Here is a 24,343-nt window from a genome sequence, read left to right as displayed (position 1 = left end):
CGGGATGCAAGATTCAATGAAGGTTTCCACCCTCAAAAAAAATCCTTCTAAAGGTGAGAAACACTATCAAATTCAAAAAGTACTAATTGATCATAATTTAATGAGGAAAGCATTCCACTGAGCTGGGATTGTTGCCACTGACACACAACAATGGAGTCATTAGCATCAAAGTGTCCTTCTTCCATAATTGACGACATATTATTTAGTTGGTAGCTCCTGTACTTCAACTTCTAACTTCAAGAAATAGTCCTGCAGGAAGTAGTGATGTTGTGTCAGTTGTAGCTGTTGTACCCGGGCAGAGGCAGCGTCTGACCCTGCTTGGCCTCAAAGAAAGTGTAGGACAGCGTGATGGTGTCCACCCGCGCCATCTTGGGGTCCATGTCAAACTCCGGGTCGATGTAGAAGAAGACGGGCATGTCCACCTCCTCGTGAGGGTTCAGACGCTGCTCTTCGAAGCAGAAACACTGAGAAGACACATGAGAAGACACAGTTGAAGACACAAGAGAAGACACAGTTGAAGACAGTTGAAGACACAAGAGAAGACACAAGAGAAGACACAAGAGAAGACACAAGAGAAGACACGTGAGAAGACACATGAGAAGACACAAGAGAAGACACAGTTGAAGACACAAGAGAAGACAGTTGAAGACACAAGAGAAGACACAGTTGAAGACACAAGAGAAGACAGTTGAAGACACAAGAGAAGACACAGTTGAAGACACAAGAGAAGACAGTTGAAGACACAAGAGAAGACACAGTTGAAGACAGTTGAAGACACATGAGAAGACACAAGAGAAGACACAGTTGAAGACACAAGAGAAGACACAAGAGAAGACACAGTTTAAGACACAAGAGAAGACATGTGAGAAGACATGTGAGAAGACACAAGAAAAGACACAGTTGAAGACACAAGAGAAGACACAAGAGAAGACAAGTGAGAAGACACGTGAGAAGACACGTGAGAAGACACGTGAGAAGACACAAGAGAAGACACAAGAGAAGACACAGTTGAAGACACAAGAGAAGACACAAGAGAAGACACAGTTGAAGACACAAGAGAAGACACAAGAGAAGACAAGTGAGAAGACACGTGAGAAGACACAAGAGAAGACACAAGAGAAGACACGTGAGAAGACACAGTTGAAGACACGTGAGAAGACACAGTTGAAGACACAAGAGAAGACACAAGAGAAGACACAAGTGAAGACACAGTTGAAGACACAAGAGAAGACACAAGAGAAGACACAAGTGAAGACACAGTTGGAGACACAAGAGAAGACACAAGTGAAGACACAGTTGAAGACACAAGAGAAGACACAGTTGGAGACACAAGTGAAGACACAGTTGGAGACACAAGAGAAGACACAGTTGGAGACACAAGAGAAGACACAAGAGAAGACACAAGTGAAGACACAAGTGAAGACACAGTTGAAGACACAAGAGAAGACACAAGTGAAGACACAAGTGAAGACACAAGAGAAGACACAAGAGAAGACACAAGTGAAGACACAGTTGGAGACACAAGAGAAGACACAAGAGAAGACACAAGTGAAGACACAGTTGAAGACACAAGTGAAGAAACAAGTGAAGACACAAGTGAAGACACAGTTGAAGACACGTGAGAAGACACAGTTGAAGACACAGTTGAAGACACGTGAGACGGCTGCGTGCACAACAGCACTGACAGAAGGTTCTAGGGCTCCTGTGTCAAACTCCAGGCCTGTGGGCCAGATCTGGTCCGTCACCTCATTAATGTGGTCTACTACATCATTAATGTGGTCTACTACATCATTAATGTGGTCTACTACATCATTAATGTGGTCTACTACATCATTAATGTGGTCTACTACATCATTAATGTGGTCTACTACATCATTAATGTGGTCTACTACATCATTAATGTGGTCTACTACATCATTAATGTGGTCTACTACATCATTAATGTGGTCTACTACATCATTAATGTGGTCTACTACATCATTAATGTGGTCTACTACATCATTAATGTGGTCTGCCACATCATTAATGTGGTCTACTACATCATTAATGTGGTCTACTACATCATTAATGTGGTCTACTACATCATTAATGTGGTCTACTACATCATTAATGTGGTCTACTACATCATTAATGTGGTCTACTACATCATTAATGTGGTCTACTACATCATTAATGTGGTCTACTACATCATTAATGTGGTCTACTACATCATTAATGTGGTCTACTACATCATTAATGTGGTCTACTACATCATTAATGTGGTCTACTACATCATTAATGTGGTCTACTACATCATTAATGTGGTCTACTACATCATTAATGTGGTCTACTACATCATTAATGTGGTCTACTACATCATTAATGTGGTCTACTACATCATTAAATGTGGTCTACTACATCATTAATGTGGTCTACTACATCATTAATGTGGTCTACTACATCATTAATGTGGTCTACTACATCATTAATGTGGTCTACTACATCATTAATGTGGTCTACTACATCATTAATGTGGTCTACTACATCATTAATGTGGTCTACTACATCATTAATGTGGTCTACTACATCATTAATGTGGTCTGCCACAACATTTAACATGGTGCGCCACGTCATTAATGTGGTCTACTACCTCATTTAATGTGGTCCACCACCTCAATTAATGTGGTCCAATACCTCATTTGATGTGGTCCGTCATGTCATTTAATGTGGTCCGTCACATCATTTAATGTGGTCCGTCACATCATTTAATGTGGTCCGTCACGTCATTTAATGTGGTCCGTCACGTCATTTAATGTGGTCCGTCACATCATTTAATGTGGTCCGTCACGTCATTTAATGTGGTCCGTCATGTCATTTAATGTGGTCCGTCATGTCATTTAATGTGGTCCGTCACATCATTTAATGTGGTCCGTCACATCATTTAATGTGGTCCGTCACGTCATTTAAGGTGGCCCGCTATGTAATTCAATGTGGTCCGTCACGTCATTTAATGTGGTCCGTCACATCATTTAATGCGGTCCTTCACATCATTTAATGTGGTCCGTCACATCATTTAATGTGGCCCGCTATGTAATTCAATGTGGTCCGTCACATCATTTAATGTGGTCCGTCACGTCATTTAATGTGGTCCGTCATGTCATTTAATGTGGTCCGTCATGTCATTTAATGTGGTCCGTCACATCATTTAATGTGGTCCGTCACATCATTTAATGTGGTCCGTCACGTCATTTAAGGTGGCCCGCTATGTAATTCAATGTGGTCCGTCACGTCATTTAATGTGGTCCGTCACATCATTTAATGCGGTCCTTCACATCATTTAATGTGGTCCGTCACGTCATTTAATGTGGTCCGTCACATCATTTAACGCGGTCCTTCACATCATTTAATGTGGTCCGTCACATCATTCAACGTGGTCCGTCACGTCATTTAATGTGGTTCGTCACGTCATTTAATGTGGTCCGTCACGTCATTTAATGTGGTCAGTCACGTCATTTAATGTGGTCCGTCACATCATTTAATGTGGTCCGTCACGTCATTTAATGTGGTCCGTCACGTCATTTAATGTGGTCCGTCACGTCATTTAATGTGGTCCGTCACATCATTTAATGCGGTCCTTCACATCATTTAATGCGGTCCGTCACGTCATTTAATGTGGTCCGTCACGTCATTTAATGCGGTCCTTCACGTCATTTAATGTGGTCCGTCACATCATTTAACGTGGTCCGTCACGTCATTTAATGTGGTCCGTCACGTCATTTAATGTGGTCCGTCACGTCATTTAATGTGGTCCGTCACGTCATTTAATGTGGTCCGTCACGTCATTTAAGGTGGTCCGTCACATCATTTAATGTGGTCCGTCACGTCATTTAATGTGGTCCGTCACGTCATTTAATGTGGTCCGTCACGTCATTTAATGTGGTCCGTCACATCATTCAATGTGGTCCGCAACATCATTCAATGTGGTCCGCAACATCATTTAATGTGGTCCTTCACATCATTTAATGTGGTCCTTCACATCATTTAAGGTGGTCCGTCATATCATTCAATGTGGTCCTTCACATCATTTAATGTGGTCCTTCACATAATTTAAGTGGTCCGTCGCATCATTCAACGTGGTCCGTCACGTCATTTAATGTGGTCCGTCACATCATTTAATGTGGTCCGTCACGTCATTTAATGTGGTCCTTCACATCATTTAATGTGGTCCTTCACGTCATTTAATGTGGTCCGTCACATTATTTAATGTGGTCGGTCACGTCATTTAACGTGGTCTGTCACATCATTTAATGTGGCCCGCAATGTCATTTAATGTGGTCCGCCACATCATTTAATGCAGTCCGCTACATCATTTAACGTGGTCCGCCACCTCAATTAATGTGGTCCAAAACCTCATTTGATGTGGTCTGTCACGTCATTTAATGTGGTCTGTCACATCATTTAATGTGGCCCGCCATATCATTTAATGTGGTCGGTCACGTCATTTAACGTGGCCCGCCATATCATTTAACGTGGCCCGCCATGTCATTTAATGTGGTCGGTCACGTCATTTAACGTGGTCTGTCGCATCATTTAACGTGGTCTGTCGCATCATTTAATGTGGACCGCCACATCATTTAATGCAGTCCGCTACATCATTTAACGTGGTCTGCCACCTCAATTAATGTGGTCCAAAACCTCATTTGATGTGGTCTGTCACGTCATTTAATGTGGTCTGTCACATCATTTAATGTGGCCCGCCATGTCATTTAACGTGGTCGATCACGTCATTTAACGTGGTCTGTCACATCATTTAATGTGGCCCGCCATATCATTTAATGTGGCCCGCCATGTCATTTAACGTGGTCGGTCACGTCATTTAACGTGGTCTGTCGCATCATTTAACGTGGTCTGTCGCATCATTTAATGTGGTCCGCCACATCATTTAATGCGGTCCTCTACATCATTTAATGTGGTCCGCCACCTCAATTAATGTGGTCCAAAACCTCATTTGATGTGGTCTGTCACATCATTTAACGTGGCCCGCCATGTCATTTAATGTGGTCGGTCACGTCATTTAACGTGGTCTGTCACATCATTTAATGTGGCCCGCCATATCATTTAATGTGGCCCGCCATGTCATTTAACGTGGTCGGTCACGTCATTTAACGTGGTCTGTCACATCATTTAATGTGGCCCGCAATGTCATTTAATATGGCCCGCCACATCATTTAATGTGGTCCGCCACCTCAATTAATATGGTCCAAAACCTCATTTGACGTGGTCTGTCACCTCATTAATGTGGTCCTTCACATCATTTAATGTGGTCCGTCACCTCATTTAACGTGGCCCGCCATGTCATTTAATGTGGTCGGTCACGTCATTTAACGTGGTCTGTCACATCATTTAATGTGGCCCGCCATGTCATTTAATGATGGTCGGTCACGTCATTTAACGTGGTCTGTCACGTCATTTAACGTGGTCTGTCACATCATTTAATGTGGTCTGTCACATCATTTAATGTGGTCCGTCACCTCATTTAATGTGGCCCGCCATGTCATTTAATGTGGTCGGTCACGTCATTTAACGTGGTCGGTCACGTCATTTAACGTGGTCTGTCACATCATTTAACGTGGCCCGCAATGTCATTTAATGTGGTCCGCCACATCATTTAACGCGGTCTGCTACATCATTTAATGTGGTCCGTCACCTCAATTAATGTGGTCCAAAACCTCATTTGACGTGGTCTGTCACGTCATTTAATGTGGTCCAATTACATTATTTCATGTGGCCTGCCATGTCATTCAATGCAATCCGTCACGTCATTTAACGTGGTCTGTGACGTCATGAAAGTAGCCATCTACGTCATTCAAGGTGGTCTGCCACAGCAATTAATGTGGCCCTCAGAGGTCAGCCATAATAGTGATGTGGCCATCAAAAACAGGAGTTTTCCAGCCCTGTCCTACCTGGATCTTGTTGAAGTACTGTCCTGCATCAAAGGGCACCACGTTGTAGGTGGAGATGCCAATGATGGGTTTGTCCGTGGGGTTCTTAGCTCGGTAGAAGGCCAGGGCCGTCTCACCCGGGACCACCTGTGTGACAGACGCTCAGGTCAAAGGTGAAATGCTGCCATCACCAAGAGGTGGCGTGGCTCCTACTAAGATCTCCGCCTGCTGCGGCCGGAAGTTCCACTGGATGCTGGCGTGCGTGTCGGCGTTGAAGTGCACTTTGATGACGCGCTCCTTCACCGGCTCCATCGTCTCCACCAGGTCCGTGTTGTGGCCCGCCACCGCCACGCCGCCCAGTCCTGTCGCCTGGTGACAACACGTCCAGAATGGCAAACATTAAGTGATGGAAATGATCAGTCCCTCCGGGAATTAGTCATGCTGCGATCGCACAAATTCAACCAATGCCCAAAAGTTTTTTTTACTTGCAAATCGTTTTTTTACTTGCAAAATTAGTTGTTGTTTTTTATTTGAAACTCGTTTTTTAATTGAAGTAGATAGTTTTTTTTAAATTTGAAAATCATTTTTTTAATAGCAAAATTATTTTTTTTACTAACAAATTGTTTTTTTAGTTTTAGAATTTTTTTTACTTGCAACTTTTCTTTTGTGTAAATCGTTTTTTAATTGAAGAAAAACAATTTTTACTTGTGAATTGTTTTTTTAACCTGAAGAAAAGTTTTTTTTTTTTACTGCAAATAATTTTTAATTAAAGACAATTGTTTCTTTTACTTGCAAATCGTGTATTTGACAATTTTTTTTTTTTTTTTACTTGAGAATCGTTTTTTTCTTACCAATTTTTTAGTTTTACTTGCAAATCCTTTTTTTCATTGAAGGAAATATTTTTTTACTTACAAACTGTTTTTTAACTGAAGAAAATTGTTTTTTACTTTCACGTTTTTTTTAAATTGCAAACATTTTGTTTTTTACAATATTTTTTTAATTGAAAAAACTTTTTTACTTTCAAATCGTTTTTTACTTGAAAAATTAGTTGTTTTTTTACTTGAAACGCTTCTTTTAATTACAGAAAATAGTTTTTTTTAAACTTGCAAATCATTTTTTTAATAGCTACATTTTTTTTTACTTACAAATAGTTTTTTTTAGAATCTTTTTTTTGTAAATCGTTTTTTAATTGAAGAAAAACATTTTTTACTTGTGAATTGTTTTTTTAACCTGAAGAAAAGTTTTTTTTTACTGCAAATAATTTTTAATTAAAGAAAATTGTTTCTTTTACTTGCAAATCGTGTATTTGACAATTTTTTTATTTTTTTTTTACTTGAGAATCGTTTCTTTCTTACTAATTTTTTAGTTTTACTTGCAAATCCTTTTTTTTTCATTGAAGGAAATATTTTTTTACTTACAAACTGTTTTTTCACTTGCAGAAAATTGTTTTACTGCAAATCGTTTTTTAACTGAAGAAAATTTTACTTTCACGTTTTTTTTTAATTGCAAACATTTTTTTTTTACAATATTTTTTTAATTGAAAAACTTTTTTTTTTACTTTCAAATCGTTTTTTACTTGAAAAATTAGTTTTTTTTTTTACTTGAAACTCTTTTTTTAATTACAGAAAATAGTTTTTTTTTAAACTTGCAAATCATTTTTTTAATAGCTACATTTTTTTTTACTTACAAATAGTTTTTTTTAGAATCTTGTTTTTGTAAATCGTTTTTTAATTGAAGTAGATAGTTTTTTTAAAATTTGAAAATCATTTTTTTAATAGCAAAATTTTTTTTTTTTACTAACAAATTGTTTTTTTAGTTTTAGAATTTTTTTTACTTGCAACTTTTCTTTTTTGTAAATCGTTTTTTAACTGAAGAAAATTGTTTTTTACTTTCACATTTTTTTTAATTGCAAACATTTTTTTTTACAATATTTTTTTAATTGAAAAAACTTTTTTTTTACTTTCAAATCGTTTTTTACTTGAAAAATTAGTTGTTTTTTACTTGAAACTCTTTTTTTAATTACAGAAAATTGTTTTTTTTAAACTTGCAAATCATTTTTTTAATAGCTACATTTTTTTTTTACTTACAAATAGTTTTTTTTAGAATCTTTTTTTTGTAAATCGTTTTTTAATTGAAGAAATTTTTTTTTTATTTGTGAATTGTTTTTTTAACCTGAAGAAAAGTTTTTTTTTTTACTGCAAATAATTTTTAATTAAAGAAAATTGTTTCTTTTACTTGCAAATCGTGTATTTGACAATTTTTTTTACTTGAGAATCGTTTTTTTCTTACCAATTTTTTAGTTTTACTTGCAAATCCTTTTTTTTTCATTGAAGGAAATATTTTTTTACTTACAAACTGTTTTTTCACTTGCAGAAAATTGTTTTACTGCAAATCGTTTTTTAACTGAAGAAAATTGTTTATTTACTTTCACGTTTTTTTACAATATTTTTTTAATTGAAAAAACTTTTTTTACTTTCAAATCGTTTTTTACTTGAAAAATTAGTTGTTTTTTTACTTGAAACTCTTTTTTTAATTACAGAAAATAGTTTTTTTTAAACTTGCAAATCATTTTTTTAATAGCTACATTTTTTTTACTTACAAATAGTTTTTTTTAGAATCTTTTTTTTGTAAATCGTTTTTTAATTGAAGAAAAACAATTTTTACTTGTGAATTGTTTTTTTAACCTGAAGAAAAGTTTTTTTTTTTACTGCAAATAATTTTTAATTAAAGAAAATTGTTTCTTTTACTTGCAAATCGTGTATTTGACAATTTTTTTTTTTTTTACTTGAGAATCGTTTTTTTCTTACCAATTTTTTAGTTTTACTTGCAAATCCTTTTTTTTTCATTGAAGGAAATATTTTTTTTACTTACAAACTGTTTTTTCACTTGCAGAAAATTGTTTTACTGCAAATCGTTTTTTAACTGAAGAAAATTGGTTTTTACTTTCACGTTTTTTTTTAATTGCAAACATTTTTTTTTTTACAATATTTTTTTAATTGAAAAAACTTTTTTTACTTTCAAATCGTTTTTTACTTGAAAAATTAGTTGTTTTTTTACTTGAAACTCTTTTTTTAATTACAGAAAATAGTTTTTTTTAAACTTGCAAATCATTTTTTTAATAGCTACATTTTTTTTTACTTACAAATAGTTTTTTTAGAATCTTTTTTTTGTAAATCGTTTTTTAATTGAAGAAAACATTTTTTTACTTGTGAATTGTTTTTTTAACCTGAAGAAAAGTTTTTTTTTTTACTGCAAATAATTTTTAATTAAAGAAAATTGTTTCTTTTACTTGCAAATCGTGTATTTGACAATTTTTTTTTTTTTTACTTGAGAATCGTTTTTTTCTTACCAATTTTTTAGTTTTACTTGCAAATCCTTTTTTTTTTCATTGAAGGAAATATTTTTTTACTTACAAACTGTTTTTTCACTTGCAGAAAATTGTTTTACTGCAAATCGTTTTTTAACTGAAGAAAATTGTTTTTTACTTTCACATTTTTTTTAATTGCAAACATTTTTTTTTGTACAATATTTTTTTAATTGAAAAAACTTTTTTTTTTACTTTCAAATCGTTTTTTACTTGAAAAATTAGTTGTTTTTTACTCGAAACTCTTTTTTTAATTTCAGAAAATAGTTTTTTTTAAACTTGCAAATCATTTTTTTAATAGCTACATTTTTTTTTACTTACAAATAGTTTTTTTTAGAATCTTTTTTTTGTAAATCGTTTTTTAATTGAAGAAAAACGTTTTTTACTTGTGAATTGTTTTTTTAACTTGCAGAATTTTTTTTTTTTTTTACTTCAAATCATTTTTAATTAGTGATGCTGCGATCGCACAAACTCAGGCAAATTCAAGCAATGCCCAAAAGTAGCGTGCAGTCTCACAACTATGTCCAAAGCCCGCACATTTTCACTAAATACTCAATCAAAACTTTTGTTAGTTTCTTGTGTCGACGAAGCAGGAACAACAACAAAGGCAGCATTTACATGGTAGAGATGTTGAAGTGTGATGATAATCTCTCATCGTCTCTCATTTACCAACAAAATGAGCGCTGTCAACAGTTCAAAAATGCTCTTAGTAAATGTGTTGGACCATAAATGAATGTTTAAGATTATGGAGTGAAATTACTGCCAAAACTCCACAAGCACACAAAATGGTTTTTACTCAGGCTCAAAGATTTGCAAGTAAGAAAAACTATTTTCTGCGATTAAAAAGCAATTTGCTAGTAAAAAAAATATGTTCTTCAATTAAAAAACGATTTGCAGTAAAACAATTTTCTGTAAGTGAAAAAACAATTTGTAAGTAAAAAAAAAACATTTTCTTCAATGAAAAAAAAGGATTTGCAAGTAAAACTAAAAAATTGGTAAGAAAAAAACGATTCTCAAGTAAAAAAAATAAAATAAAAAAATTCGGCAAATAAACGATTTGCAAGTAAAATAAATCATTTTCTTTAATTAAAAATGATTTGAAGTAAAAAAAAAAATTCTGCAAGTTAAAAAAACGTTTTTCTTCAATTAAAAAACGATTTACAAAAAAAAGATTCTAAAAAAACTACTTGTAAGTAAAAAAAATTTTTAGCTATTAAAAAAATGATTTGCAAGTTAAAAAAAACTATTTTCTGTAATTAAAAAAAGAGTTTCAAGTAAAAAAACAACTAATTTTTCAAGTAAAAAAACGATTTGAAAGTAAAAAAAACTTTTTCAATTAAAAAAATATTGTAAAAAAAATAAATGTTTGCAATTAAAAAAAACAGTGAAAGTAAAAACCAATTTTCTTCAGTTAAAAAACGATTTGCAGTAAAACTATTTTCTGCAAGTGAAAAAACAGTTTGTAAGTAAAAAAATATTTCCTTCAATGAAAAAAAAAGGATTTGCAAGTAAAACTAAAAAATTGGTAAGAAAAAAACGATTCTCAAGTAAAAAATAAAATAGAATTGTCAAATACACGATTTGCAAGTAAAAGAAACAATTTTCTTTAATTAAAAATTATTTGCAGTAAAAAAAAAACTTTTCTTCAGGTTAAAAAAACAATTCAAGTAAAAAAAATTTTTCTTCAATTAAAAAACGATTTACAAAAAAGAAAAGTTGCAAGTAAAAAAAATTCTAAAACTAAAAAAACAATTTGTTAGTAAAAAAAATAATTTTGCTCTTAAAAAAATGATTTTCAAGTTTAAAAAAAACTATTTACTTCAATTAAAAAACGAGTTTCAAATAAAAAACAACTAATTTTGCAAGTAAAAAAAACTTTTTTCAATTAAAAAAATATTGTAAAAAAAAACAAATTTTGCAATTAAAAAAAACGATGAAAGTAAAAAACTATTTTCTTCAGTTAAAAAAATGATGAGCAAAAAAAGTAAAATTGCAAGTATAAAAAAAAATGCAATTAAATAAAAATATTCACAACAACTTTTTTATTCGATTAAAAAGAAATGTGTAAGTTAAAAAAACTAATTTTGCAATAAAAAAATATATGAAAGTAAAAAAAACAAATGCAAGTAATGTCTTCAATTAAATCGATTCACAAGTCTGCTAATAATAATGGATTAGAATTATATAGCGCTTTTCTAGACACAAAGTGCTTCACAGAGAAGTGAGAAAGCATCATCAAATCACTCCACATTCACACGATGATGGTGGTAAGCTACATTTGTAGCCACAACTGCCCTGGGGTAGACTGACAGAAGTGTGGTTGCTTCCCCATGGAGGAAGCTGAAATCAAACCTGGAACCCTCAAGTTGCTGGCACGGCCGTTCTACCATCTGAACCACGCCGTCCCAAACCAATTTTCTTCAATTTATACTGTACTTGTTTTTTTTACCTGCAAAAATAGTTTTTTTTACTTGCAAATATTTTTGGGACGAAAATTGTTTTTCTTTTACAATTGTTGTTTAAATCCTTTACTTTTTCAGGGTAAGTTTACACAAACACTGAAAAAACAGATCAATTCGTAAAATGACAAGTTGATTCAATGTTATTGAATTGTTTTTTTTGAATAAGCTTTTTCTTTTGCCGCAACTTGAGGCCTTTTGGGCTGAAGCTATTCCAATCCTGCAAGGACTGACTTGTTATTTCTCATCACCAATCCCAGCGCTCACCTGGCAGTAGAGCCTGTAGAGCGGCACTGCGGCGTACGCCAGGCCAACCATGCCCACGCCGGCGGCGGCCACGTACGTGAGCACCGTCTTGTTCCCGGTCTTCCACTGCTCCTCCTGGCTCGGCCTCTTACGGCTCTTCACTCCACGGCTGTGAGTGTTTAGGCGCGCCGGGAGCTTCCGCCACAGGAAGTGGAGCGGCCTTCTGGCGTTGCGGTGAAGGGTCCTCAGGCATGTCGGTGGTGGGAGTGCGGAAGAAGCCACGCGCCGACAAAGGGACTGTCGCAGGGCCAGAGGAAGCCACATGGCGGCCAAGGACTCAGCTGGAGGACAACCTGTCAGTCAGACAACTCTGAGGATTGTATGATCCTTTAAAAGCACACTAAGGCTGAAACGACGCGTCGACGTAGTCGACGTCATCGGTTACGTAAATACGTCGACGCCGTTTTTGTGCGTCGGGGCGTCGCATATTTACGTCACACTACTGTCATGGCGGAGCGCAAAGCAGACGATGCGAGCGAGGGGAAAAAAGCACGCCAAAAGTCGTCAAAAGTGTGGGAGTATTTCAATAAACGGCCTAATAATGTTGTATGCACACTGTGTCGAGCGGAAATGGCCTATCATAGCAGCACAACAGCTATGAACGAATATTTGAAAAGAAAACCCCCGACAGCGTTCTTGCCATCACCATCAACAAGTCAATCGTCCGCGTGCGTATACGTTGTCATCATTACACAAAAACATGAATGTGTCATTTGTATCTGCGTTGTAAATTCATAAACTAAAGCACCGTTTGCTCTGAGAGGCGCGTTTGGCGTGCCTGTTCAGTGTTTACAAAGACGCGCTCTTTAACGCTGTGGAGAGGCGGCGGCGGCGAGCGAGCGGAGCGGCGGGGCGCGCCGGGAGCGACGCCGCAAGAGACAGGGGACGACGAGCGAGCGAGGAAGAGGAGCTGAAAAGCGAGGAAAGAAAGAGAAAAGAGTTGGAAGAGAAAAGACTTTGTGTAAAATTAAAAGATTGTAAACCTGGCAAAGCCGTCTGGCGTTCAGTCTGTCGGTCCTGAAAGAACCCCACGGCACAAGACGTGTCACAAACGCTAACGTTAATTAGTTGTGCAAATACCTTTTACAACATTAACAGTTACATATACTATGTACAAACCAACTATTAACTTTCACTTTAATCATACTATCATTGTTGTGTTATTAAGCAAAATAAGCAATACTTTTACTTTTGTTGAAATGTTTACACTGTACACTTTTTTGTATTGGATGTTTAGCTTTATTTTTGCACATTTGAGCAAATAAGCAATACTTTTACTTTTGTTGAAATGTTTACACTTGTTACAGAATATTTCCGTTTTGCACTTTTTTGTATTGGATGTTTATCTTTATTTTTGCACATTTTAAAGCAAAATAAGCAATACTTTTACTTTTTAAATGCTTATACTATTCCAGAATATTAAGATTTGCACTGGATGTTTACTTTTATATTTGCACATTAAAAAGCAAATAAGCTACTTTTAATTTTGTTAAATGTTAAAAGTTTTAAATGTTTACATTGTTACAGAATATTTTGTCATGTTGTTGTCAATGTTGACTGAGTGGCCATACTTTTTTTTTTGTAAATAAAAGCCATGCCTTTTGAAAAAACTTTTTTTTTCCCCTCTTCATTTTAAATAAAAAAAAAAATCAGTAAAAGGAAAAATAATCTATAGATTAATCGAAAAATAATCTATAGATTAACCGATTAATCGAAAAATAATCTATAGATTAATCGATAGAAAAATAATCGTTAGCTGCAGCCCTAAAGCACACATTTATTTAGTTTTTCTTAATTATTTATTTTTATTGTATTTTTTAAAGTAATAAAAAAATGCACACAATTAGGGCTGCAGCTACCAAATATTTTTAGGAATTATGGATTAGTTTGTTCAATTAATCGAGTATACCTCAATGCGTATTAGGGAAAAATAGTTCTTCTTGCCATAACCTTCATTCTTTTTTTCTAATAAACATTGCACTTCAACGTTGTGTGCATCAATAAAACTATGCGCTGTTCGCTTCCACACAGACCACAGCACACACCGTTTTTGTGCGTCGACACGTCGCATATTTACGTCACACTACCGTCATGGCGGAGCGCAAAGCAGACGATGCGAGCGGTGCGAGCGAGGGGAAAAAAGCACGCCAAAAGTCGTCAAAAGTGTGGGAGTATTTCAATAAACGGCCTAATAATGTTGTAGCGGCGAACAGCTGTCTCGTCAGCTGACGCGCGAGCTCGCAACCGTGGCTGCTGAGCAACCAGCCAAACCCCACTTAATACAATTATAGAAGAAAAAAGAAGCTGTTTCTTCGTTGGAAAAACTGTTGCAAACTAAAGGAAAATAAAAGGAAAAAGTAACTACGGTCTGGTCTTTTGAGTGAAATCCAGAAGCCACATTCAGCATTGGTACATCCCTTCAAGTGTGGGATAAGCACAGCGAAAAAAGCAAAACCCTTGACAGTTGTTGTATGCACACTGTGTCGAGCGGAAATGGCCTATCATAGCAGCACAACGGCTATGAAGGAACATTTGAAAAGAAAACACCCGACAGCGTTCTTGCCATCACCATCAACTAGTCAATCGTCCGCGTGAGTATACGTTGTCATCATTACACAAAAACATGAATGTGTCATTTGTATCTGCGTTGTAAATTCATAAACTAAAGCACCGTTTCGCTCTGAGAGGCGCGTTTGGCGTGCCTGTTCAGTGTTTACAAAGACGCTAACGTTAATTAGTTGTGCAAAAAAATCAAATAAGCTACTTTTAATTTTGTTAAATGTTAAAAGTTTTAAATGTTTATATTGTTACAGAATATTTTGTCATGTTGTTGTCAATGTTGACTGAGTGGCCATACTTTTTTTTTGTAAATAAGTCATGCCTTTTGAAAAAACTGGCCTAAATTTATTTTTTCATCTTCATTTTAAATAAAAAAAATAATCGGTAAAAGGAAAAATAATCTATAGATTAATCGAAAAAAATAATCTATAGATTAACCGATTAATCGAAAAAAAAAAGAAAAAAAATCTTTAGATTAATCGATAGAAAAATAATCGTTAGCTGCAGCCTTACATATTTGAAGTTCCGGGCACTCCATGGTGTCTGGATTTGATCAATGTTTATTAGTTAGTCTCATTAAACGATCAATCAAAGCAACAGAATATAAATCAAAGCTTTTTTTTTTTTACTTAAATTAATCGATTAATCTGCTATGAAGATAATGTATCATGTTAATAAACAGTCAAAATAAACTATGGTTATTAACACATTATAGAAGAGGTCTTCAACACGGGGCTCAAGACCCCCAGGGTCCAGCAGAGGTACCCCAGGGGAGTCATGAGATTTTTGGTAAATATTTTTTTTTCTATATTCCCCATGGAATTCTATCCATAAATGCAGTTTTAACGTTAAAATATTAATAATTAATCATATTAACATTAGCGCTGTTAAGTGATTACATTTTTAAATCAGGTAATCACATTTTTGAAATTTGGATTAATCATCATTAATCACATCTCGCTTGCAAAATGTTTAATAACTTAAAAAAAGACACACTTTTAGACACAAATGTAATTTTATTGCATGAGGATTTATAAAAATCTTTTAATTTATTGCAATACATTTATAAGCTCAAAACTTTGTAACAGTTTTAGCTAAAGTAAAGTCTTGCCAGGATGTATCTTCAAGTGTAATTTATGGCAAAGGAGCATGATTAGTCGACGTATATTCATGAATAATGCGATATTTTTTGTGATTAATCACATGACTTAACTTATTGTTAACAAGCCTAATTAACGTATTCATGTTAGCCTTTAAAATAGATAAGCGCGCTATAACGACATACCTTTAGGTCCAGTTTAGTTTAAGACACAATCAACTTCATATTTAAGTTCCAAACGTTGATGACCTACATTAGAGCTTATCACTCTGTTTTACCTGCAAGTGTCCACAAAAATTGGTAAGTAAAAAAATTATTCGCAAGTAAAAACAAAAAATGTTTTCTGTCTAATAAAAATTTTCAAGGTAAAAGTTCATTTTTCAAGACAAAAAATGATTTTCAAGACAAAAAATGATTTTCAAGGTAAAAGTTGATTTTCAAGACAAAAAATGATTTTCAAGGTAAAAGTTGATTTTCAAGACAAAAGTTGATTTTCAAGGTAAAAGTTGATTTTCAAGACAAAATATTATTTTGAAGGTAAAAGTTGATTTTCAAGACAAAAAAATTATTTTCAAGGTAAAAGTTGATTTTCAAGGTAAAAGTTGATTTTCAAGACAAAAGTTGATTTTCAAGGTAAAAGTTGATTTTCAAGACAAAATGATTTTCAAGGTAAAAAAAATATTTTTAAGGTAAAAGTTCATTTTCAAGAAAAAAATTATTTTGAAGGTAAAAGTTGATTTTCAAGAAAAAAATTATTTTGAAGGTAAAAGTTGATTTTCAAGACAAAAAATGATTTTCAAGGTAAAAGTTGATTTTCAAGACAAAAAATGATTTTCAAGGTAAAAGTTGATTTTCAAGACAAAAGTTGATTTTCAAAGTAAAAGTTGATTTTCAAGACAAAAAATGATTTTGAAGGTAAAAGTTGATTTTCAAGACAAAAAATGATTTTCAAGGTAAAAGTTGATTTTCAAGGTAAAAGTTGATTTTCAAGGTAAAAGTTGATTTTCAAGACAAAAAATGATTTTCAAGGTAAAAAAATTATTTTTAAGGTAAAAGTTCATTTTCAAGACAAAAAATTATTTTGAAGGTAAAAGTTGATTTTCAAGACAAAAAATGATTTTCAAGGTAAAAGTTGATTTTCAAAACAAAAAATGATTTACAAGGAAAAAAATGGTTTTCAAGGTAAAAGTTGATTTTCAAGACAAAAAATGATTTTTAAGGTAAAAGTTGATTTTCAAGACAAAAAAATATTTTGAAGGTAAAAGTTGATTTTCAAGACAAAAAATGATTTTCAAGGTAAAAGTTGATTTTCAAGACAAAAAATGATTTTCAAGGTAAAAGTTGATTTTCAAAACAAAAAATGATTTACAAGGAAAAAAATGGTTTTCAAGGTAAAAGTTGATTTTCAAGACAAAAAATGATTTTCAAGGTAAACGTTGATTTTCAAGACAAAAGATGATTTTCAAGGTAAAAGTTGATTTTCAAGACAAAAAATTATTTTCAAGAAAATTTTTTATTTTCAAGGTAAAAGTTGATTTTGAAGACAAAAAATTATTTTCAAGGTAAAAGTTGATTTTCAAGACAAAAAATTATTTTCCAGGAAAAAATTATTTTGAAGGTAAAAGTTGATTTTCAAAACAAAAAAAATATTTCTAGGTAAGAAACATTTTTTTGCAATTAAAAAAACAACTAATCAAAGGAGCATGATTAGTCGACGTATATTCATGCGATATTTTTTGTGATTAATCACATGACTTATTGTAGACAAGCCTAATTAACGTATTGACGTTAGCCTTTAAAACAGATATAACGAGATACTTTTAGGTGCAGTTTAGTTTAAGACACAATCAACTTCATATTTAAGTAGCGAGCCCCTGTTCCAAACGTTGATGACCTACATTAGAGCTTATCACTCTGTTTTACCTGCAAGTGTCCACAAAAATTGGTAAGTAAAAAAATTATTCGCAAGTAAAAACAAAAAATGTTTTCTGTCTAATAAAAATTTTCAAGGTAAAAGTTCATTTTTCAAGACAAAAAATGATTTTCAAGACAAAAAATGATTTTCAAGGTAAAAGTTGATTTTCAAGACAAAAAATGATTTTCAAGGTAAAAGTTGATTTTCAAGACAAAAGTTGATTTTCAAGGTAAAAGTTGATTTTCAAGACAAAATATTATTTTGAAGGTAAAAGTTGATTTTCAAGACAAAAAAATTATTTTCAAGGTAAAAGTTGATTTTCAAGGTAAAAGTTGATTTTCAAGACAAAAGTTGATTTTCAAGGTAAAAGTTGATTTTCAAGACAAAAAATGATTTTCAAGGTAAAAAAAATATTTTTAAGGTAAAAGTTCATTTTCAAGAAAAAAATTATTTTGAAGGTAAAAGTTGATTTTCAAGAAAAAAATTATTTTGAAGGTAAAAGTTGATTTTCAAGACAAAAAATGATTTTCAAGGTAAAAGTTGATTTTCAAGACAAAAAATGATTTTCAAGGTAAAAGTTGATTTTCAAGACAAAAGTTGATTTTCAAAGTAAAAGTTGATTTTCAAGACAAAAAATGATTTTGAAGGTAAAAGTTGATTTTCAAGACAAAAAATGATTTTCAAGGTAAAAGTTGATTTTCAAGGTAAAAGTTGATTTTCAAGGTAAAAGTTGATTTTCAAGACAAAAAATGATTTTCAAGGTAAAAAAATTATTTTTAAGGTAAAAGTTCATTTTCAAGACAAAAAATTATTTTGAAGGTAAAAGTTGATTTTCAAGACAAAAAATGATTTTCAAGGTAAAAGTTGATTTTCAAAACAAAAAATGATTTACAAGGAAAAAAATGGTTTTCAAGGTAAAAGTTGATTTTCAAGACAAAAAATGATTTTTAAGGTAAAAGTTGATTTTCAAGACAAAAAAATATTTTGAAGGTAAAAGTTGATTTTCAAGACAAAAAATGATTTTCAAGGTAAAAGTTGATTTTCAAGACAAAAAATGATTTTCAAGGTAAAAGTTGATTTTCAAAACAAAAAATGATTTACAAGGAAAAAAATGGTTTTCAAGGTAAAAGTTGATTTTCAAGACAAAAAATGATTTTCAAGGTAAACGTTGATTTTCAAGACAAAAGATGATTTTCAAGGTAAAAGTTGATTTTCAAGACAAAAAATTATTTTCAAGAAAATTTTTTATTTTCAAGGTAAAAGTTGATTTTGAAGACAAAAAATTATTTTCAAGGTAAAAGTTGATTTTCAAGACAAAAAATTATTTTCCAGGAAAAAATTATTTTGAAGGTAAAAGTTGATTTTCAAAACAAAAAAAATATTTCTAGGTAAGAAACATTTTTTTGCAATTAAAAAAACAACTAATCAAAGGAGCATGATTAGTCGACGTATATTCATGCGATATTTTTTGTGATTAATCACATGACTTATTGTAGACAAGCCTAATTAACGTATTGACGTTAGCCTTTAAAATAGATATAACGAGATACTTTTAGGTGCAGTTTAGTTTAAGACACAATCAACTTCATATTTAAGTAGCGAGCCCCTGTTCCAAACGTTGATGACCTACATTAGAGCTTATCACTCGGTTTTACCTGCAAGTGTCCACAAAAATTGGTAAGTAAAAAAATTATTCGCAAGTAAAAACAAAAAATGTTTTCTGTCTAATAAAAATTTTCAAGGTAAAAGTTCATTTTTCAAGACAAAAAATGATTTTCAAGACAAAAAATGATTTTCAAGGTAAAAGTTGATTTTCAAGACAAAAAATGATTTTCAAGGTAAAAGTTGATTTTCAAGACAAAAGTTGATTTTCAAGGTAAAAGTTGATTTTCAAGACAAAATATTATTTTGAAGGTAAAAGTTGATTTTCAAGACAAAAAAATTATTTTCAAGGTAAAAGTTGATTTTCAAGGTAAAAGTTGATTTTCAAGACAAAAGTTGATTTTCAAGGTAAAAGTTCATTTTCAAGACAAAAAATGATTTTCAAGGTAAAAAAAATATTTTTAAAGGTAAAAGTTCATTTTCAAGAAAAAAATTATTTTGAAGGTAAAAGTTGATTTTCAAGAAAAAAATTATTTTGAAGGTAAAAGTTGATTTTCAAGACAAAAAATGATTTTCAAGGTAAAAGTTGATTTTCAAGACAAAAAATGATTTTCAAGGTAAAAGTTGATTTTCAAGACAAAAGTTGATTTTCAAAGTAAAAGTTGATTTTCAAGACAAAAAATGATTTTGAAGGTAAAAGTTGATTTTCAAGACAAAAAATGATTTTCAAGGTAAAAGTTGATTTTCAAGGTAAAAGTTGATTTTCAAAACAAAAAATGATTTACAAGGAAAAAAATGGTTTTCAAGGTAAAAGTTGATTTTCAAGACAAAAAATGATTTTTAAGGTAAAAGTTGATTTTCAAGACAAAAAAATATTTTGAAGGTAAAAGTTGATTTTCAAGACAAAAAATGATTTTCAAGGTAAAAGTTGATTTTCAAAACAAAAAATGATTTACAAGGAAAAAAATGGTTTTCAAGGTAAAAGTTGATTTTCAAGACAAAAAATGATTTTCAAGGTAAACGTTGATTTTCAAGACAAAAGATGATTTTGAAGGTAAAAGTTGATTTTCAAGACAAAAAATTATTTTCAAGAAAAAATTTTATTTTCAAGGTAAAAGTTGATTTTGAAGACAAAAAATTATTTTGAAGGTAAAAGTTGATTTTCAAGACAAAAAATGATTTTCCAGGAAAAAATTATTTTGAAGGTAAAAGTTGATTTTCAATTAAAAAAAATATTTCTAGGTAAGAAACTTTTTTTTGCAATTAAAAAAACAACTAATCAAAGGAGCATGATTAGTCGACGTATATTCATGCGATATTTTTTGTGATTAATCACATGACTTATTGTAGACAAGCCTAATTAACGTATTGACGTTAGCCTTTAAAATAGATATAACGAGATACTTTTAGGTGCAGTTTAGTTTAAAACACAATCAACTTCATATTTAAGTAGCGAGCCCCTGTTCCAAACGTTGATGACCTACATTAGAGCTTATCACTCGGTTTTACCTGCAAGTGTCCACAGTCCAACTCCTCTAGAAATTACTGGCAAAACTCCACTAGCACACAAAACATTTTTTACTCAGGCCCAAAGATTCGCAAGTAAGAACAACTATTTTCTGCGATTAAAAAACGACTTGCTAGTAAAAAAATATTTTCTTCAATTAAAAAAAAATTATTTGCAGTAAAGCAATTTTCTGCAAGTGAAAAAAAAATGTGTAAGTAAAAAAATATTTTCTTCAATGAAAAAAGAATTTGCAAGTAAAAATAAAAAATTGGTAAGTAAAAAAATTATTCGCAAGTAAAAACAAAAAATGTTTTCTGTCTAATAAAAAGCTATTTGCAATTAAAAGAAACAATTTTCTTGAATTCAAAAATATTTGCAGTTAAATAAAAACGTTTCTGCGAGTGAAAAAAACGATTTGCAAGCAAAAAAATGCTTTTCTTCAATTGAAAACGATTTGCAAAAAAAGAAAAATTGCAAGTAAAAACTATTCTAAAATATAAAAAACTATTTGTAAGTACAAAAACAAATTTTGCAAGTAAAAAAATGATTTGCAAGTAAAAAAAAGCTACTTTTTTTTCAATAAAAAAATATTTGTAAGTAAGAAAAAAAAATTGCAATTAAAAAAATAATCAAAGGAGCATGATTAGTCGACGTGTATTCATGATTAATGCAATATTTGTTGTGATTAATCGCATGACTTATTGTTGACAAGCCTAATTAACGTATTCATGTTCACAATTTTCAAGACAAATAATGATTTTCAAGGTAAAAGTTCATTTTCAAGACAAAAAATGATTTTCAAGACAAAAAATGATTTTCAAGGTAAAAGTTGATTTTCAAGACAAAAGTTGATTTTCAAGGTAAAAGTTGATTTTCAAGACAAAAAATGATTTTCAAGGTAAAAGTTGATTTTCAAGACAAAAAATGATTTTCAAGGTAAAAGTTGATTTTCAAGACAAAAAATGATTTTCAAGGTAAAAGTTGATTTTCAAGGTAAAAGTTGATTTTCAAGACAAAAAATGATTTTCAAGGTAAAAAATTATTTTTAAGGTAAAAGTTGATTTTCAAGACAAAAAATTATTTTCAAGGTAAAAGTTGATTTTCAAGACAAAAAAATTATTTTCAAGGCAAAAGTTGATTTTCAAGACAAAAAATGATTTTGAAGGTAAAAGTTGATTTTCAAGACAAAAAATGATTTTCAAGGCAAAAGTTGATTTTCAAGACAAAAAATGATTTTGAAGGTAAAAGTTGATTTTCAAGACAAAAAATGATTTTCAAGGTAAAAAGTTGATTTTCAAGACAAAAAATGATTTTCAAGGTAAAAAGTTGATTTTCAAGGTAAAAGTTGATTTTCAAGACAAAAGTTGATTTTCAAGGTAAAAGTTGATTTTCAAGACAAAAAATGATTTTCAAGGTAAAAAATTATTTTTAAGGTAAAAGTTCATTTTCAAGATAAAAAATTATTTTTAAGGTAAAAGTTCATTTTCAAGACAAAAAATTATTTTGAAGGTAAAAGTTGATTTTCAAGACAAAAAATTATTTTCAAGGTAAAAGTTGATTTTCAAGACAAAAAATGATTTTCAAGGTAAAAGTTGATTTTCAAGGTAAAAGTTGATTTTCAAGACAAACGTTGATTTTCAAGGTAAAAGTTGATTTTCAAGACAAAAAAATATTTTGAAGGTAAAAGTTGATTTTCAAGACAAAAAATGATTTTCAAGGTAAAAGTTGATTTTCAAGACAAAAAATTATTTTCAAGGTAAAAGTTGATTTTCAAGGTAAAAGTTGATTTTCAAGACAAAAAATGATTTTCAAGGTAAAAGTTGATTTTCAAGACAAAAAATGATTTTCAAGGTAAAAGTTGATTTTCAAGATAAAAAATTATTTTCAAGGTAAAAGTTGATTTTCAAGACAAAAAATGATTTTCAAGGTAAAAGTTGATTTTCAAGGTAAAAGTTGATTTTCAAGACAAAAAATTATTTTCAAGGTAAAAGTTGATTTTCAAGACAAAAAATTATTTTCAAGGTAAAAGTTGATTTTCAAGGTAAAAGTTGATTTTCAAGACAAAAGTTGATTTTCAAGGTAAAAGTTGATTTTCAAGACAAAAAATGATTTTCAAGGTAAAAAAAAATATTTTTAAGGTAAAAGTTCATTTTCAAGACAAAAAATTATTTTGAAGGTAAAAGTTGATTTTCAAGACAAAAAATTATTTTCAAGGTAAAAGTTGATTTTCAAAACAAAAAATGATTTACAAGGAAAAAAATGGTTTTCAAGGTAAAAGTTGATTTTGAAGACAAAAAATTATTTTGAAGGTAAAAGTTGATTTTCAAGACAAAAAATGATTTTCCAGGAAAAAATTATTTTGAAGGTAAAAGTTGATTTTCAATAAAAAAATATTTCTAGGTAAGAAACATTTTTTTGCAATTAAAAAAACAACTAATCAAAGGAGCATGATTAGTCGACGTATATTCATGATTAATGCGATATTTGTTGTGATTAATCACATGACTTATTGTAGACAAACCTAATTAACGTATTGACGTTAGCCTTTAAAATAGATATAACTAGATACCTTTAGGTGCAGTTTAGTTTAAAACACAATCAACTTCACATTTAAGTCGCGACATTAGAAGGTTATCACTCGTTTTACCTGCAAGTGTCCACAGTCCAGCTCGTCTAGTCAGAAGAAACTAAAGTAGAAGGAACAACTTGATCAATAAGCTTAATTTACTTGATAAAAACATACTTTGTCGTTTATCTCCAAGATAAAAGCTGCTGTCATTTATCAGAAGAGGAAGGCAAACAAGCGGACATGTTTAGGGTAAACATGTAACCCCGGTGTGTTACACGCAATGTCTTCCCCTGCTACTTAGCACACTTCGAAGGTTCCGCTGGGGCGCCAAGCTTACCAAGCGTTTAGCTGTTTTATGACTACCTAGTCTATAGTCAAAATACATAAATTACATTGTTTAGATTACATATGTACAATTATATGTATATTTTTTACAAATGTAAATGACTTGCATCATTGTGTAACCGATCTGTGTGAATGAAAGTAACAACTCTTTTTTTTTTTTAATACAGCTGGATGAGCATGTATTGTGATTAGTCAGCGTATGTTTTGGTCATTTCATTTTCGTTTTAAAAAACCCCCGACAGGTTTATTTGAATTTTATTAAAAACAACATTGAAATTAAAAAAATAAAGTGTTTTCATTTTCTATAAAACGGTTTGATTTTTTTATTTTACATGTCATTCAACACAAATGTAAATCCCCACTATAGTAATCACAAACGGGAAAAAACTGACCTGTTATATTTTGACACAGGAACATGTTATTTTCAAAGTAAAAGCGTGGGATGCTACGGCACCAGTGTGCCAGGCTAAAATGTATTCGGAGCCCGATGTTGAAATTATTTTAGTCATGGATGGCATAACGATGACTAACATCTACAAAACGTTTTACGCACATACGAAAGTGGAGGCAAAACGTATTTGATCATGCACAATACAGTACTCTTTTTCTTGCACGCCAATCCGCAGTCCTGTCTTTAAATCACTACTTCCGGTGTTGGAATATTATATATAGTATAGCCATTTTGGTCTGTTTTTCT

The 24,343-nt window shown here is 31.5% G+C and overlaps 1 protein-coding gene across 1 annotated transcript; it reads right to left on the bottom strand.

Annotated features, from left to right (window-relative positions):
- Positions 1 to 235: 235 nt before the first annotated feature.
- Positions 236 to 23,586, bottom strand: cox11 (cytochrome c oxidase assembly homolog 11 (yeast)). Its single transcript, XM_061926968.1, has 5 exons — positions 23,380 to 23,586; positions 12,012 to 12,343; positions 6,135 to 6,290; positions 5,943 to 6,068; positions 236 to 464 (listed from the first exon to the last, which is right to left on the bottom strand). The coding sequence occupies exons 2-5, from the start codon at positions 12,312 to 12,314 to the stop codon at positions 273 to 275; spliced, it is 777 nt and encodes a 258-aa protein (XP_061782952.1). The 5' UTR covers positions 12,315 to 12,343; positions 23,380 to 23,586; the 3' UTR covers positions 236 to 272.
- Positions 23,587 to 24,343: the final 757 nt, after the last annotated feature.

Source organism: Nerophis lumbriciformis, linkage group LG32, assembly GCF_033978685.3.
Source record: "Nerophis lumbriciformis linkage group LG32, RoL_Nlum_v2.1, whole genome shotgun sequence".
Taxonomy (NCBI): Eukaryota; Metazoa; Chordata; class Actinopteri; order Syngnathiformes; family Syngnathidae; genus Nerophis; species Nerophis lumbriciformis.
The sequence above is the reverse complement of the archived record's forward strand: the minus strand, read 5'-3'. Positions and strand labels throughout refer to the sequence as shown.